Source organism: Cetorhinus maximus, chromosome 20 (genome assembly GCF_964194155.1).
Source record: "Cetorhinus maximus chromosome 20, sCetMax3.hap1.1, whole genome shotgun sequence".
Taxonomy (NCBI): domain Eukaryota; kingdom Metazoa; phylum Chordata; class Chondrichthyes; order Lamniformes; family Cetorhinidae; genus Cetorhinus; species Cetorhinus maximus.
This window is the reverse complement of record NC_135898.1, coordinates 64772530-64791040: the sequence shown is the minus strand read 5'-3', so window position 1 is coordinate 64791040 and position 18511 is coordinate 64772530. Positions and strand designations below refer to the sequence as shown.

Below are 18511 nucleotides of genomic sequence, written 5' to 3'. Positions count from 1 at the left end.
ACTACAACAAGCCTGCAGTTATGCTACTGATATTAGGCTCTAAACATTATCTGCACAGTGCACTACCCAACCAATAGAACTGATCTCAGTGACAAGGGAGCTCTAAATATGCTCCACTCCATCGGGAGCTTTTTAAAAAAATCTTTTGAAAGCAGGTGTGTGGCTTCTAATTCTTGTCACTGTAAGAGAGAAGTGAATTTGCACATTTCCCAGGATGCCCAATGCACTGACTTGGGACTTGGGAATGTGAGTTTGCATGTTGCTGGATTTACGCTGAACTTGCTGCAAAGTCCAAGCTTTGTGAAGCCACCTACTAGCGAGGGGCTTTCAACCTGGCTGATCTGATCCCTAACTTATACTACCAATTTTGCACTGATCTAATAGAAGTAATATAATTGCATCCTAATAATAAATAGATTAAGGGGAGGTGATGGCGTAGTGGTATTGTCGCTGGACCAGAGACCAGAATAATGCTCTGGGGACCTGGGTTCAAATCCCACCGCAGCAGATGGTGGAATTTGAATTCAGTAAAAATCTGGAATTAAAAGTCCAATGATGTCAATTGTTGTAAAAACCCATCTGGTTCACTAATGCCCCTTTAGGGAAGGAAATCTGTCACCCTACATGTGACTTCAGACCCACAGCAATGTGGTCGATTCTTAAATGGCCTAGCAAGCCACTCAGTTGTAACAAATCGCTACAAAGACACAAAAAATGAATGAAACCGGACAGACCCGGCATTGAGGAACCAACAACGGCAATCGCAACCCTGTCGACCCTGCAAAGTCCTCCTAGTGCCAAAATTGGAAGAGCTGTCTCACAGACTAGTCAAGCAACAGCCTGACATAGTCATCCTCATGGAATCATACCTGACAAATAATGTCCCAGACTCCGCCATCACCATGAGGTGGTGGCACAGTGGTATATAGGCAGGAGGGAGTTGTGCTGGGAGTCCTCAACATTGACTCTGGACCTCATGAAGTCTCATGGCATCAGGTTAAGAGTGGCTCGGTAGCACCACAACGGACCGAGCTGGCAGAGTCCTAAATGGCATAGCTGCTAGACTGGGTCTGCAGCAAATGGTGAGGGAAAAACATACTTGACCTCATCCTCACCAACCTGCCTGCTGCAAATGCATCTGTCCGTGACAGTATCGGCAGGAGTGACCACCGCACAGTCATTGTGGAGACGAAGTGCTGCCTTCACATTGAGGATACCCTCCATTGTGTTGTGTGCTAAATGGGATATATTTCTTCATTGAAGAGTGCAGGAGGGCATGTCAGGAGCAGCACCAGACATACCTAAAAATGAGGTGTCAACCTGATGAAGCTATAAAACAGGACTACCTACAGCAAGTGATAAACAAAGCTAAGCAATCCCACAACCAAGCTCTGCAGTCCTGCCACATCCAGTCATGAAAGGTGGTGGACAATTAAACAACTCACTGAAGGAGGTGGCTCCATAAATATCCCCATCCTCAATGATGGAGGAGCCCAGCACAGCAGTGCAAAAGATAAGGCTGAAACATTCGCAACAATCTTCAGCTAGAAGTGTCGAGTGGATGATCCATCTTGGTCTCCTCTAGAGGTCCCCAACATCATAGATGCCAGTCTTCAGCCAATTCGAATCAGTCCACATGATATCAAGAAATGGCTGAAGGTATTGGATACTGCAAAAGCTATGGGTCCTGACAACATTCCGGCAATAGTACTGAAGACTTGTGCTCCAGAACTTGCCGCACCCCTAGCCAAGCTGTTCCAGTTCAGCTACAACACTGGCATCTACCCGGTTATGTGGAAAATTGCCCAGGTATGTTCTGTATACAAAAAGCAGGACAAATCCAACCCAGCCAATTACTGCCCCATCAGTCTACTCTCCATCATCAGTAAAGTAAAAATGGGGTCATCAACAGTGCTATCAAGGGGCACTTGCTTAGCAATAACCTGCTCACTGATGCCCAGTTTGGATTCCGCCAGGGCCACTCAGCTCCTGACCTCGTTACAGCCTTGGTTCAAACATGGACAAAAGAGCTGAACTCCCAAGGTAAGGTGAGAGTGACATCAAGGCCGTATTTGACTGAGTGTGGCATCAAGGAGACCTAACAAAACTGGAGTCAGTGGGAATCAGGGAGAAAACTCTCCGCTGGTTGGAGTCATACCTAGCAGAAAGGAAGATGGTTGTGGTTGTTGGAGGTCAGTCATCTCAGCTCCAGGACATCACTGCAGGAGTTCCTCAGGATAGTGTCCTAGGCCCAACCATCTTCAGCTGCTTCATCAATGACCTTCCTTCCATCATAAGGTCAGAAGCGGGGATGTTCGCTGATGATTGCACAATGTTCAGCATCATTCGTGACTCCTCAGATACTGAAGCAGCCCATGTCCAAATGTTGCAAGACCTGGACAATATTCAGGTTTGGGCTGACAAGTGGCAAGTAACATCCGCGCCACACAAATGTCAGGCAATGACCATCTCCAACAAGAGAGACTCCAGCCATCGCCCCTTGATGTTCAATGGCATTACCATCACTGAATCCCCCACTATCAACATCCTGGCGGTTACCATTGACCAGAAAATGAACTGGACTAGCCATATAAATACTGTGGTTACAAGAGCAGGTCAGAGGCTAGGAATCGTGTGACGAGTAACTCACCTTCTGACTCCCCAAAGCCTGTCCACCATCTACAAGGCACAAGTCAGGAGTGTGATGGAATACTCCGCACTTGCCTGGATGAGTGCAGCTCCTACAACACTGAAGAAGCTTGACACCATCCCGCACAAAGCAGTCCACTTGATTGGGACCACATCCACAAACATTCACTCCCTCCCCACCAACACACAATAGCAGCAGTGTGTACCATCTACAAGGTGTACTGCAGGAATTCACCAAGGCTCCTTAGACAGCACCTTCCAAACCCACGACCACTACCATCTAGAAGGACAACTGCACCAGATAGATGGGAACACCACCACCTGGAAGTTCCCCTCCAAGTCACTCACCATCCTGACTTGGAAATATATCGCCATTCCTTCACTGTCTCTGGGTCAAAATCCTGGAATTCCCTTCCTAACAGCACTGTGGGTCTACCTACATCACATGGACTGCAGCGGTTCAAGAAGGCGGCTCACAACCACCTTCTCAAGGGCAACTAGGGATGGGCAATAAATGCTGGCCCAGCCAGCGAACCCCACATTCCATGAATGAAAAAAATAATTAACTCTGGCTTAACTAAGAATACCCAGAATATATTGCCAGGATGGTCACTATCCTTCTAACATTGCCTACATTAACAAAAGCTGCTTGTTAATCAAGTCATTATATGAATACTGCTTACACTGGTAGTTAATGGTTAACATTTCAGTCATCCAGGCGACCTCCTTTGTAAACATTTTGGCAACATATTTATACTTAACAGTCCTTGATTCATTACAGAATGGTTTATTACATTAATTAGGTATTTAATATCATGTTGACTATAAGTTTAACGAGCTAAGTTATTGACAGTTACCAGTGTTATGATCTCCCAGAAATGAACTGATGGAACTGTGCCACAGGATTTCATGTTGTTTAACAAAAACAAACTTTCTTGTGTTATATAAAGGAATTAACCAAAGTAAACTTTTTTTAACTTAATACTACAACTTACAAAGGGTTATTCTATAAAGTCAGTTCTACTTTTTACTTCTCCCCAAGAGCTTAACTCCCGAGGTGAGGTGAGAGTGACTGCCCTTGACATCAAGGCTGCATTTGACTGTGTGTGCATCAAGGAGCCCTAGCAAAACTGGAGTCAATGGGAATCAGGAGGAAAACTTTCCACTGGTTGGAGTCATACCTAGCACAAAAGAAGAGGGTTATGGTTGTTGAAGGTCAGTCATTTCAGCTCCAGGACATTACTGCAGGAATTCCTCAGGGTAGTGTCCTCGGCCCAACCATCTTCAGCTGCTTCATCAATGACCTTCCTTCCATTATAAGGTCAGAAGTGGGGATGTTTGCTGATGATCGCTCAATGTTCAGCACCATTCACAACTCCTCAGATACTGAAGCAGTCCTTCCAGCCCACAACTACTACCATCTAGAAGGACAAGGGCAGCATATAGATAGGAATACCACTACCTGGAAGTCCCCCTCCAAGTCACTCACCATCCTGACTTGGAAATATATCACCGTTCCTTCGCTGTCACTGGGTCAAAATCCTGGAATTCCCTTCCTAACAGCACTGTGGGTGAACCTACACCACATGGACTGCAGCAGTTCAAGAAGGAAGCTCACCAGCACTTTCTCAAGGGCAACTAAGGATGGGCAATAAATGCTGGTCCAGCCAGTGAAGCCCACATGCCGTGAATGAATAAAAAGAAATGTCCAAGTGCAGCAGGACCTGGACAGTATCCAGGCTTGGGCTGACAAGTGGCAAGTAACACTTGTGCCACACAAGTGCCAGGCAATGACCATCTCCAACAAGAGAGAATCTAACCATCACCCCTTGACATTTAATGGCATTACCATCACTGAATCCCCCACTATCAACATCCTGAGGGTCACAAATAACCAGAAACTGAACTAGACTAGCCATATAGATATTGTGGCTACAAGAGCAGGTCAGAGGCTAGGAATAGTGTGACGAGTAACTCACCTCCTGACTCCCACATCCTGTCCACTATCTACAAGCACAAGTCAGGAGTGTGATGGAATAATCCCCACTTGCCTGATGCGTGTAGTTCCACCAACACTCAAGAAGTTTGACACCATCCAGGACAAAGCAGCCCACTTGATTGGCACCACATCCACAAACATTCACTCCCTCGACACACAGTAGCAGCAGTGTGTACCATCTACAAGATGCACTGCAAGAATTCACCAAGGCTCCTTAGACAGCACCTTCCAAACCCACGAACACTACCATCTAGAAGGATAAGGGCAGCAGGTAGATGGGAACACTGCCACCTGGAAGTTCCCCTCCAAGTAACTCACCATCCTGACTTGGAAATATATCGCCATTCCTTCACTATCGCTGGGTCAAAATCCTGGAACTCCCTAACAGCACTCTGGGTGTACCTACACCACATGGACTGCAACAGTTCAAGAAGGCAGCTCACCATCACCTTCTCTAGGGCAATTAGGGATGGACAATAAATGCTGGCCCAGCCAGCGAAGCCCACTTCCTGTGAATGAGCAAACAAAAAGAGTTCCCTCTAATTACGAAATCTTTAAGGTTCATTCACTTTTCCTGGACCAACTCAGAAGTATATCATCACTCTCTGAAATTCACTCTGATTTCTCTTCAGTGTTCCAGCTATTCGTCAAGGTACAGGATTTCATAGGGGTCTTTCCATTAGCCCTTCAGCTTAAATCCCACAGCTCCAGCATGGGCCTCCCGGTGACTCCTGCGATTGAACGTCAGTCAATTGAACTTTTGCACAAGTGTAGTTGTAGTGCAAAAATAGTGCTGTTCCATATGTAAATGAGCAAAAGATCACCAACAGCCTCATGAAACTGATAACTCAAGAACAACTCTTGTGAAAACAAATAGTTACTCAGGCTTCATAACTGCAGAGATTCTATAGAGAACTAATGTTTCAGGCCAGAACTGATAAAAACCTGAAACATTGGGCTGAATTTTATCACAAAATAATAAGTCCTGCTTCTGGAAACAAAAGTCGGACCTGACCTCCGCCCCGGGCGGCATTTTTCCAGTGGCAGCTAATTAAGAGGCCGCCATCCAAATTGAGGACAGCAGCCCGCCTCCCAGAGCTGTTGGCCCAATCAGAGGGCCGACAGCTCGAAAACCTCAGCAGTGCCATCATTAGAAGGGTGAAGGAGAGGACACCTCCATGCCATGGGGCCCTTGAGGAGAAGGTAAGTTGTTTAAGTTTGGTGTCGGTGCAGGCAGGCAGTCAACTATGATTTTAATATTCAAAAAAGAATTTGGAAAACATATTGGTCAGAAGAATTGTTCTAGTTCTGAATAGCCAAGTCACAATAGTGTTACTTTTCTTCTTCACTGCCTGAGCAATGATCAGTCAGAATGGATCATCCATCTGTTGTAAATCCGCATGATTACTGTTCCATTGATTTTAATAGAAGGGAAACTAGGAGTGTTGTTTAATGGACAGGAGATCTGCTCACCACCCAAACAATAAGGAAGAAAATTTACCCCAACACCTTTATGTTTGGTGCGTAGAACAATTCTTCACCCATAATGACTAAAATGTAAAGGTTTGAATTAAGCCAGTCATTTTCCCACATCATTCCAGAAAAAAGATAGTAGCTATCCAGCTGAACTTTGCCATTTCAAGTGTGTCATGATATAGCTGGAAAGTGTCTTAAAAGATCTAATGAGTTTAACAGAGTGAGTGACATGAATTAACATTGATGGGGATAAAGTCATTTTTCTGCATTCCTTGAGCTTCTATTCTGCTCCTGCTCCAAGGTAATCTCTTGATGATGTCACCACCATTTATCTTTGGAAGAAAAATATCCCAAATGTAGAGTTTTTGTAAATTTGACTTAGATTCACCTTATTGCTTGATAAACTCAGTACTCAAATGAAAAACAAAACAGTACAATTGCTGGAAATCTGAACCAACAGGAAATGCTGGAAATGCACAGCAGATCAGTCTATATCTGTGGAGAGAAGGCAGTCAGCATTTCAAACTTGTATCCTTCAGAGCTTAAAGTTAAGAGATGAACAAGCATATAAGTAGAAAAGGAAAAGCAGGAGGGAAAAACAGATAAGTATAGAGGGGGTCTATCAGTGGCTGCACCTTCAGTTTCAATTTAAAGCCTGATGCCCATTTGTTCCATGTTCCAATCTCTTCCATTGCTCCATCTTTTTCATGTTATTAGCTTTTCAAATATTATTTGTTCTTTAATTTCTTTATTATTTTTACCGTTACTTAGATTATTTGTTACTTCATTCAACAGTCATTAAACTTCCTTTTTGTGTTTTTTTCCTTCCCTCTCCTTTTCGGATTCTATTAACATTATCGTCCATCTCTTAGTTTCCAGGAGGGAACAAGCCCAAAATTTTGACTGTCCTCCCCACAGATATTGGCAGTGAATTTTCAGTTTTTGTCAGTTCTCATCTGGGTCATTGGACAGAATTTTTTTGTTATAGTGGGGAGAGGGGAGAAAAACAGTGAGATTAGTTTTGTTCAAAAATACACGCGTATCAGCCAACTCCAGAGCGACATCTACTGAGTGAGTATGAAAAATCTACAGCACACATTCCCTGCCCTCCTGGAAAGAGTGAAGAAAATATATAATGGGTAACACTGTACCATTTTGATATATTAGCAGCAAAAAAGATACCTGTAAACAGTCCCATCTATACAATAAAAGTGTAGAGAGATGTCAGCACTTTGATTGTGTTTTATATGTTTGCATACTTCTGTGTTTCACTTGAAAATTTAACACTTGCACTAGCTTCCAGAGAGTCGAAACAACATATGATGCAATTCGGTGATATGGTCCAACATGCATCACTGGAATGGCACATTGCTAAGGTGCCTGTGAGACATTGCATCACACTAGCTGAGAGGCTATTTCCATTGAATGTACAAGAAAGCAGGACAGTGACAGCATCCAAAAGTGGGGAGAATGGGATAAAACCTAGACAAGGATCCCATCAATTTAACACACCTCACTAACTACGACAAAAAGATTCCCTGGAAAGGAAGTTTCAGAAACGTTCTTCCAATATCTTGAGGACAAATCGAATTTTCTTGTGTGTTTTTCTGCATTGCTTTTTAATCACCTTAGTAGCACATAGCTTAACAATATAGCATGCAAAAGACTGGGAATTAATGTGTCTCATTGGTTAATTCCCATTTAATTTCTACCATCCACATATATAAACTCTTGGAGTAGAAAAAAAATCATTAGGTTGCTACTGCATACAAAGAAAATCTCTCTGTGCGGTCATGTCATGGTGGAGAATATTAGAGCTATGTATTTAGAGAAATCAAAGGAAGGTTTCATGGCGATGTGAAATTTGAACCAATGTTAACTTGTGACGAGTGTAGGAAAGTACTGACACATGAAATACAAGCAGACAGTTTATGTTGGCACTTTCTTCACTCCTGACCATGGTGCATTACATCGAATCAATTCAAGCTCTCAAATAGCTGGAAAATACAAAAGCTCCTTTATGCTTTATGGTTTCCTGAAATTTGTTGATTTATTGAATTTAATTGGGTTCTCACTAAGGATAAATTGCTACGAAATTAGAAAGTGCTGTGGCAAACATTTCAGTCACCACTTAACAAATATTAAGTACTGAACATAGTTTTTTTTAGCCTTTAGTGATAATAAGGTAAAAACCAACTGCAAACTTTCAGAGTTTCTTCAGTTTAAACACGCACCAAAAACCATGAAAAAAATGTTACTTGCTGATAATTTTAACGGTATCCATAAGTTCCTGGTAATTCTTTCACATGTATTTTAATTAGCTGCAAATTTAGATTCTAATACCGAAATGTACAAATTTTCCTAATGATTTCTGTACAAAAGCTTTAAATAACAACAGTAGCTGATATTTTTATGACATCTTTAACATAGAAAAGAAATGTCCCTAGGTGCTTCATTGAGGCATAATGAGACAAAAACGGATACCAAACCAAAGAAGGAGATGTCAGGAGGGTAGATCACAAGTCTTGTAACAAGACATGTTTTAAGGAAGGGCTTATGGGAGGAGAAGGTGGGGAGAGGCAGAGGGAATTCCAGAACGTGGGGCCTAGCTGGCAGAAGCACAATAATCAGTGGTGGGAGGAATGCATAAAAGGGCAGACTCAGAGTAACAGAGAGTTCTTGGGGAAGGAGGTTATAGAACCAGAGGAGTTTACAAAAAGAGGGTGAGTCGAAGCTATGAGGGTACTTATGTGTGTGAAAATTTTAAGTTGAAAGATCAGGAGCTGTCCCTTTTGAACAAATTTCTTTGTTTTCTTTGATAGGGGATTTCTTTCATTTGAAAATAAAAGTTATATATTAGAACCCATTGAAGGTGCCATCGATAACACACACTTGATCTACAGAGCAGAAAATCTTCAGGGAAATGTGGGTGCTTGTGGACATAACTTCGGAACATCAGATACCACTATGGACAGCATTGTTGAGTCCTTGCAGAGGTCTTCTACGAGGGTAGGTTAATTACATTTGTTTAAGGGAATGAAATATGGCATACCATGTGTGTCCAAGTAGCAATGATGTTTTAAGAGGCTTTCTGAAAAGAACTTCCTAATATAATTATTTTGCAATAAATCTGCTGTCACTTATTTGACAGATTCCTAACAGATTTAATTTGCATGACTGTTTATCCTGGCAATTAGCCTCAGCAATGGTCCACTTCCAGTATGAAAGATATGACCAGACATAGAGAGGTTGGAGTTGAATGTTTTTCTTTTCCTACACAGCAGTATTTTAAAAAAATGTTAGGATAAACACAATTTTTAAAAACATAAGCGGTTAAGGGTCTTCTTCCAACTAATGCAAAACTAGCATTTGGAAAGTTATGGGACACTGCGGCTCATTGCTGTTTAGGTCCACAGGCAGCACCAGATGAGGAGAACATTTTGTGCCTGGCAGTGTTCTGCAATGTCATGGGTTCATTGTTCAGCATCACCAAGGAAAACATCAGATCTGCAATTCCACACTTGTGTCCCATTACCCATTCCTCCTTGACCTGATTTACAGTTGGGACATGAAGACTTCCCTAAGTTAAAAATTGCCAGAAGGTACAAAACAAAATGAAAACTAATAAAATAAAATAATGTATTTGACATTAAATCATCTTAAAGGATGGCTCTTGATGGAAGTTAAGCTTAAGAACCGCTTTTTCAAGTGTGACAAAGTTAGCTAAAGCAAGGAACATGCATGTGCTTATGAATTAAAATGACTGTGTGGGCTAGTTGGGCTGAATTTGTTCTCGTCAGTGATATTCATCATATATTTCAAATACATTACGTGTAAAAAATAGTTGCCAAAAAGAAGCACATGTTGTAGAAAAAAAATCACATTTGGCTAATGCTTTTCATTTTCTCTACATACCTCAAAGCACTTCACACCAAAGAGTTACTTTTGAGGTGTAGACACTGTTGTGTTGTAAGCAAATGAAACTGCTAGGTTTTACAGAGTGAGATTCTAAACAACATATGAGTGAAATGACTAGTTAATTTGTTATAATGATGTTGGTTTGGGAGGAGGATGAATAATGTTGGTCAAGATACTGAGATGATTCCTTGTTCAATTTAAATAGGGCCTTGGAATCTTTTACATCCACACGAATAGGCAGATGGAACCTCTGTTTAATATCTGAAGGACAGAACACCATAGACTGAAGCCCTAAACTAGATTACAATCACTTGCTTAAGTCTAGGAGTGAAGCTTGAAACCACAACTGTCTGACTTGGAGACAAGAGACCTATCAACTGTTGTTATAAATTGACAGCAAATCTTAGCTTTCTCTTGTAGCCTCTGCTTTAAAACAATTCCATTAAAGTTCTTTTATCTGATAAATACTGCGAATCACATGGAATGAATGTATAGATGTTAATGTAATAGCTACATACTGAAAGAAATCCCCAGTAATCTTGAATTGTGCTATTCATAGACTCTTATAAATCAGTTACTAAGAAACAAAAACAATTATATGTTTTAAATCAGATAAGATTGCAAATCTCTTGTTTGTTACCTTTGCTTTTGAAATGTTTGACATGATTGTGACAACATGATGGATTTGGAGCCCAATCAAGTAATCTAACTGACTGTCTGTCTATACCCTTAACTGAAAAGAAATTAGATGACAGTGTCCAATTCTGTTGGGTTTATAAGATAATAAACATCCGCTAAGCAATCTTGACATTTAAATTGGGACATTTATCACAAGTAGACTCCATACGACTGAATGCCATTACAGTTATAAATGCATGTTTTTACACTTTCGCTTGACTACCAAGGCCCAGAAACATGTGTCTGTTTGGCTATCACCATACTTTTAACTTTGTCATTGGGAAACTGCCTCCAGAATAATGTTTAGTTAAAAAATTGAACATGTAATAAAACAATAATTTGATGTTCATTTTTAGCAGCCTCACTTTTGGAAAGGAAAATTCGAAAGGAACTGTTTAAATATAACTATGACAGGAAAACATAAAAAAAAGGAAAATCCTGCAAACAATAAAAACCCAAATTTTAAAAATATGTGCCTAATTTTCATATGTTTTAAGTGCAACAAGAGAATACTTCCACAGAGCGAAAAGGGGTTCTGTGCATCCTACTACTGCAAGATTCCTATGTTGACATTACTAACATATCAGGTGAATACTGGAAATGTCAATATATGAGGCTTTTTATTAGAAGTTTTAATAAAGTAGTTTGATCTCATGATTAAAGAGAAATTGAACCCTATGTGTGGTAGGCATCATACACCCTGATGAGGGCCACATGTTTTAAATCTGTAGAATGTCCAATTTCCCAGCATTTGGCACCCTAGCATTATCATCTGGCGACAAAATGCTGCTGTGTCTCCGAAGCAATTAATGACTTTGCCATGTAAGCGGAAAATGTCCAGTTTCCAACTTGTTTTTACTGTATAAAAGAAATGTACAAAAGGAGCATCTGCATAGAACTACACTTTTCAGAAGTGTAATGTGAATTAACAGCAACTTACATTTATATACGTTAGCACCTTTAATGTAGAAAAACATCCCAAAGCAGTTCACAAAAGCGTAATCAGACAAAAATTGACCGCGAGTCAAAGATGAAGAGATTAAGAAGCTACATAAAAGCTTGGTCAAAGAGGTGAGTTATAATAAGGAGGATCTTGAAGGAGGAGTGAGAGACAAAGAATAGTTTATGGAATGTAGAGTCCTGATGGTCTAAGGTGAAACAGAAAGATGTGATCTATTCCGCTCATCTGCAAAGTGCTTTTGTAAAGCTCCTCTCTGTACAGTGTCGTTATAGAAGGAGGAGAGGAGGATGTTTATGGGGAGAGTTCCAGAGCCTAAGGCCTAGACTGCTGAAGGGACAGCCACCGACATTGGGTCAGAGAGAATGTGAGATGCACAGGGAGCCAGAGTTGTGGGAACACAGAGTCCCCGGAGGGCCGGAGGAGATTACGGAGATAGAGGAGAAGTTAAACACAAGGCTGCGAGTTTTAATTTGGAGATGTTTGGGGATTGACAAAGTACATTGGCTGGCACATAGGACAAGTGTGAATGGTACTTGGTAGAGGTTAGGATACAAGCAGCATCATATTGGGATAAACTGATGGAGAATGGGAGGATGGCTGGAGGAGCATTGGATTAGGTAGGTTCTGGATGTGGAAAATAGGCCAGGTCCCATGATGAACTGGCCAGCAGGGGTCAGGCCTGAGGCAGGTAGGCAATACCAGGAGTAATCCTGAATGGGCCATCAGTGGAGCTGATATCTATCAGGGGCTAATGTGGAGCACCCCCTGGATTTCCTGTGCCATTTTGTATGCAGCCTCCAGCAATCTCTTTAAGGAGTTTGTCCACTGATCATCTGATACATGTATAAACACAAGCTCTGCCCATTTGCACCTGAGAAATGCAATCAGGGACCTACAGCCAGTGTGGAACCCTGATTTTCATATTTAAGCAGCCGTACACCCATTTCAGGCTGCTCATCCATTTGGTACATCAGGTGGGCCTTAGGCATTAGTGGGCCAGCTGACATGACCTTCCTGTCAGATTTGCAATTGCTGTCCGCTTGCTTTTCAGGTGAAAACGAATGTTGAAAATCACCTCCATTTGTCTTTTAATTAGTTGGGCGAGACAATAATTAGCAAACAAAAATCTGTACTACATCCTCAACACAATGTACCAGATTAGGTCACTTTCACATTATTAGGGTTATAAATCTTTTTTTTAATAACGTACAACAAATTAATGCTGAATTTTAACCTTAGCTTTATTGCAGTGACATTGGATTGCACCATTACTCTGAAAATGAGATTTGACTCAACTTCATAGACCCTCTGGGGACCTAAGAAGTTTTAAAAACCAACCTCAAGTTAATTTAATGTGTAGAAAGTCTAGACACTCCCACCCACCATCTCTAGAAATTTAAACTTGCCCCTGGGGAGCGGAGCTCTGAACATTCCTGTATAAATGAGGTACTGCCTGGCTGGGTTTAATACTACCTTTACTGATCACTGATTACAGGGGATGTAGGTTAGGTTTTAACCAAAGGTTTGCAAACACAATGCTGTCGATGCAAAAAATGATCATTTTATTCGGTGTCACATAAGAGTTAAAAATGGTTAATTATTCAAATGTGGTTCACACACGCATGAGAGTTAATCAAAATGTTGGTGCTTCATCCTCACAGAGAGCCTCTCTTGAACTTTGTGGTATCCTCTTTTCAACCTTTTCACTTCTAGTGTATATAAATAGACTTCGAGAGTTTTTCAAAATTAGCAACTTAATAGCTGTACCTTGTTTTGCAGCACAAGAGAGATATATCGAAGACCACTAAATACGTAGAACTGGTTATAGTAGCAGACAATCGAGAGGTAAAATATTAAACTTACTTTCAGTTGAAAGTACTTAAAACCCATTTTTCAATCAGCTGTAATTCTGCTATTTTTGGATCTGTTCCCGAATAACTGTAAAAAGAGAGCACTGCCTTAGCGATATCTTACATGAATTGTGGAGTTATAGATAACTATGGAAATATTTTTCATAAGTGAATTTTGAAGGGCTGTTTTAATAACTTGGTCTTCGTATATTTTTCTATCCACATGATCTATCAGTAGGGCAAATGATTTGTTGTCCCTCAGAAACCAGTATCTTTGTCTTTTCTATTACCATTTTAATGTAAAATAATGGCATTTGTGCAGTTAGTCTGTGCACAAAAATTCAGACTCACAGATGTCATGCCATGCTGATCCATTGCCCCAGCAAATACTGTGCTTTGATCCATCTTCTGTTTTTTTTAAATGACGTTAATAATTGCTTTAATTGAATAATTTTCCCCAAAATACCTGAATAATCTTCCTGGTCCCTGAACTACAATGTAATAGAATGTAGGAACATGGGGCTGTACCAGACTGGAAAAGATTATTGTGATCTTAGAAATATCAGCCCAGATTTTCGCTCGGGGGTCAGGTGCGCAGAGATAGGAGAATTCTTGGATTAGAAGTTGGGGGCTTTCCAACCCGGAATGAGTGGGAAGGCTGCCAGCTGCAGAGAGAGAGGCTGGGCAGAAGGCCTGCCTTTGTGCTTTGGTACTTTGCTGAATTTAATTTTAAAAATTAAAACAAAAACTCAGCCACCCCCCAGCCCTCATCCCTCACACCCCCCATGCCCCATCCATGCCAACCTATGCCACCTCATGCCCCCAATACCCCCCATGGCCCCTCATATTCCCTATGCCAATACATGCCCCTCCACCCACTCCCATGACTCTCATAACCCCTATGCCATGCTAACTCATCCCAACCATGCCCCCCACCCTTTTCCCTTACCCCTGCCATACCAACTCACCTATTATGCACTCTGGACAAACCTCAGGAGCCACGCTGACATAAAAAAATGTTATCTGTCTATTGATGACTTCACCATTTTCAACAAAAAAAACACTCATTGATTAAAAAAAATTCAGTGCATAGAAATTCCTTCAACTAATCTCTTATGAAAATAAACACTTCTGTTCTATAACCACTTGAAGCTGTCAATCAAACTGCTCACTTAACAGGCACCCCACTGTGATAATGTTAGTTTGTCAAATCAGTCCTTGCAGTACAAATACTATAATGAAATATCAAGCATGCCTTTTTTTAAATGTAGAGCTAAATCCGTTGACAGCCTTGATGGTTTCAACGAATTTTGACAGTTTGCTGAGAGAGTTGACAGTTCTTTGACAGCTTTGACAATTTCAACGTGTTTGTGAATTTTTTATGCATAATAATGTTTACTTTTAACAATTCCAAAGAGTGCCATACCTATCCCAAAGGGTGCTTTACCTCTCCCAAAGGGTGTATTACCTCCCCAAAGAGTGCCTTCCCTTTCCCAAAGTGTCCCGGGACCATATTCAAAGGGGTAATTTACCTCTCCAAATGGGTAATCTGGCTATCCAAACGAATCCAGCAAGATCAAACCAGCTCTTACACAGTCTAATCTGCACATGCTGGGTTCACACTCCTGGGCTACCAAAATCCCACTTCAGTGGAGGCAGCTGATGATTTAAGTGGCCAGCTGCCTCAGTAAAATGCACATACCTGAACCACAGCCCAACTGCAGTACTGCCCCTGCGAAAATAGGAAATGCTGTGTTTGGGGCAGGGACTTAAGACATTTTCGCTATTTGCACCACAACAGAGAGCCTTTCTGTTGTGACGAAAATTTGGGCCATCATATCCCACAATATCCCTCATACCTTGCTGTCAAATTTTTCACCCAGTATTTATCTAGTTTGCTGATAAAATCAACCTGCACTGTCTGTTTTTTTGAAGTCCATTCTATACTTTCACCACTCTCATTTTAGGATAGTTAACTCAAAACTGAGGGTAATTTTCAGCTTCCTTGCATGTGTAAAACTGGCAGTTGTACATTGGCCAACCATTATACAGCACCACTTCCCTCTCTCAATTTTCTTTTCCATTGCAGTCAATGGAGAGGAAAATCAGACTGGATGTATAATGAGCAGCCAATCTGGAGCCAACAGTTTTCCATTTGCTGCCAAAGTGAAAATCACCCCCATTGTCTCTTCACCTTTCAAATTTGATCCCTCCAACAGAAAACATGCATTATATGCTCTGATTAAATTTTTGTTTATTTCTCTGTAGCTAACAATTTAGGAAGGCAAGTTAGTTTAGTTCACTACATGAACCAGTGAAGAACACCAAACCAGGGTTGGACCAGGTTGCGTGGTGCAGTTAGCTACTGGCCAAGGCTAATTCTCATGCTGTGATTTGCCGATCACAAAATTACTTCCCCTTATGAACTGAGATAGTGAAAATGACAATGACACATAATATCATACTTTAATAATGAACACTAATGCTAAAAACAAAAAACTACTGCAGATGCTGGAACTCCAAAACAAAAACAGAATTACCTGGAAAAACTCAGCAGGTCTGGTAGCATCGGCGGAGAAGAAAAAAGTTGACGTTTCGAGTCCTCACGACCCTTCATGACGAAGGGTCATGAGGACTCGAAACGTCAACTCTTCTTCTCCGCCGATGCTGCCAACACTAATGCTATGCTTATATTAGTATATCCCATCCAATTCAAATACCTATATGATTGTGTTTTCCTCTCATCAGACACCCAAGTGCCTGTAATGTAAATATGCACTGTAATCTCAGCACTCTTATGTACGCTATATACCCTAAAAGTATTGCATAAAAAAGGCTCCAAAAGTTTCCACAAAGGCATAGTCTGACACTGTTACAATCCCCATAGCAACCAATAACTTTTAACAAGAAATTTGAACTTCCAGTGACTGACTGAAAGGATCACACAACAAGAATTCAAGTTTTAAGACTCTTATTGGAACAAATTAGTAGTAACATTGAAAAATGTCCTTTCTGTAGACAACTTATACTCTAAAGTAGAGAAAGGTTTCCCATTAACTTTCAAAATGACTGAAAATCGCCCTCCATGCTTATACTTTACTCTGTCCCGTAAGTGGACACTTCATTTTGCAGGAGCCAATCCAAGATTATTCTTAGCTCCCAAGGCTTGCTTCCTTTCGTTTCCTTTACCATCCAGGTAACTCCTAATCCCAAAACTGACTTTCATGCTGAGGGATGAATTGGAGATTCTTCCCCTAGCCAAAGCTAAGGAAATCTTCCAGCCTCATTTAAACTCGGTCTCTTCAATCCAAGCATAGGTTCTGTAGTAATTATAGTTTATATAGTGTGTAATGTACCTTTAAGAATAATATTTGTTAAGGAAGATCACATGATCTGTAGTAACCAATAGGAGAGTAGCTCGGCCTACCTCAGCAGTCAGTGTAGAGATGGAGTAAGAGTTGAAAGCACAGATGTAGTTGCTGCTGAGTATATTGTAAATAAACTTAATGTTTCCACCCAAGAAGTGTCTGCAGATCAACTCTATCGTTAATAGCACAACTCAGCCACTCGACAACAAACTGGCGACCAGGATAAAACAGGATTGAACAGAAGTAATCAAGTTAAAAAGAAATCGGCACTGGACCTCACCCAATGATTGTATGTAGCAAACTCCATTAGAATTGAAGAAGTTTTCCCTCTCAAAGTGCCACAATTTGGGAGAATTGATCCTTTTGAGCCAGCCACAGATGATTGGTCTCAATACATAGAATGCCTCACGTTTTTTTTTCAAGCAACCGAGATTACTGGGAAAGAGAAGAGTTGAGCGGTCCTCCTGAGTATTTGTGGGAGCAAAACCTGCAGTCTGATGTGAAGTTTGACAGCACCCAGTGCCCCAGATTCAAAGAATTTCGATGAATTGGCGGACCTCGTGAAGGGTCATTTTCAACCAAAGCCCTCAGTCATAATGCAGAGATCCAGGTTTAAGTCATGAAATAGAGCCCCGGGTGAGATAATTGCATGCTACATGGCAAATTTGAAGCAACTAATGGAACATCATGAGTTCGGAATGACTGAACAACATGCTCAGAGATCATTTAGTGTGTGGTGTGAATGAGGACACTATTCAGAAAAGATTATTGTCTGAAGTGAATCTGGATTTCAAGAAGACGCTAGAGATAACACTGGCCATGGGAAGCTCTGTAAGAGACTCAAAAGTAATACAGGGTGAGCAAAATGGTGCCGTCCTCCATATCAGGTGGGAAACCTCAGCCAAAAGAGGCGCAAAAAAGTGAGACCCTGTCAAGAAGTGGGAAACAGCCCCATTAGCTGAAGAATGAAGAAAAATAACTTAGCAGTGAAATCAAATAATAATTTTAATAAAGGTGGAAACAATCAGTCTTTTGCCAATTGGTAGTTTAAAAAAATAGAATGCTACTATTGTCATAGAAATGGACATATAATGAGACAATGCAAGGAAAGATTCAAGCAGGCTTGTAAACAAAAGAAGAAGCCCAATGAAATCTACAATGTAGAAGAGCCTGAAACAACAAATTCAGACAGTTAATCGTCGTTTAATCTGAAAGTTGGAAAGACAGAACCAATATTTGTCACAGTGAAAGTAAATGGCAAACCTGTTAGAATGGAAGTGGACATGGGAGCTTCCACTACAGTAATTGAGGAACATACCTTCAGATATTTGAATAATGGTGAACATCAATTAAGTTAGAAGAAACAGAAGGCAAGCTAAAAACATGTACGGGTGAAGACATTCAAGTTAGAGGCATGGAAGCCAATTGGCAAAGCGACCGGTGTTAGTGTTGAGAGGTCGAGGACCAAGCTTTCTAGAGCGAAATTGGCTAAGGGAAATCAAACTTGATTGGCCACTGAGATTCCCTAAGGAAGCTGGAAACGTTCCTGCTTTGAAAAAGTAGTGTGTAAGGACTCAACAACCTGAAGAAATGCAGGTTGTTTTAAGCCAAA

At 41.0% G+C, this 18511-nt stretch overlaps 1 protein-coding gene across 3 annotated transcripts in view; it reads left to right on the top strand.

The window, feature by feature from the left end:
• Positions 1-18511, top strand: part of adam12a (ADAM metallopeptidase domain 12a) — a 445440-nt gene that overhangs the window by 287095 nt on the left and 139834 nt on the right. For 2 of the 3 annotated variants that reach the window (XM_078564868.1, XM_078564867.1), the window contains exons 6-7: positions 8947-9133; positions 13461-13526. In XM_078564868.1, coding sequence (XP_078420994.1) covers positions 8947-9133; positions 13461-13526 — 253 coding nt within the window. The remainder of the gene's footprint in view (positions 1-8946; positions 9134-13460; positions 13527-18511) is intronic. The other variant, XM_078564869.1, reaches the window with a different exon arrangement.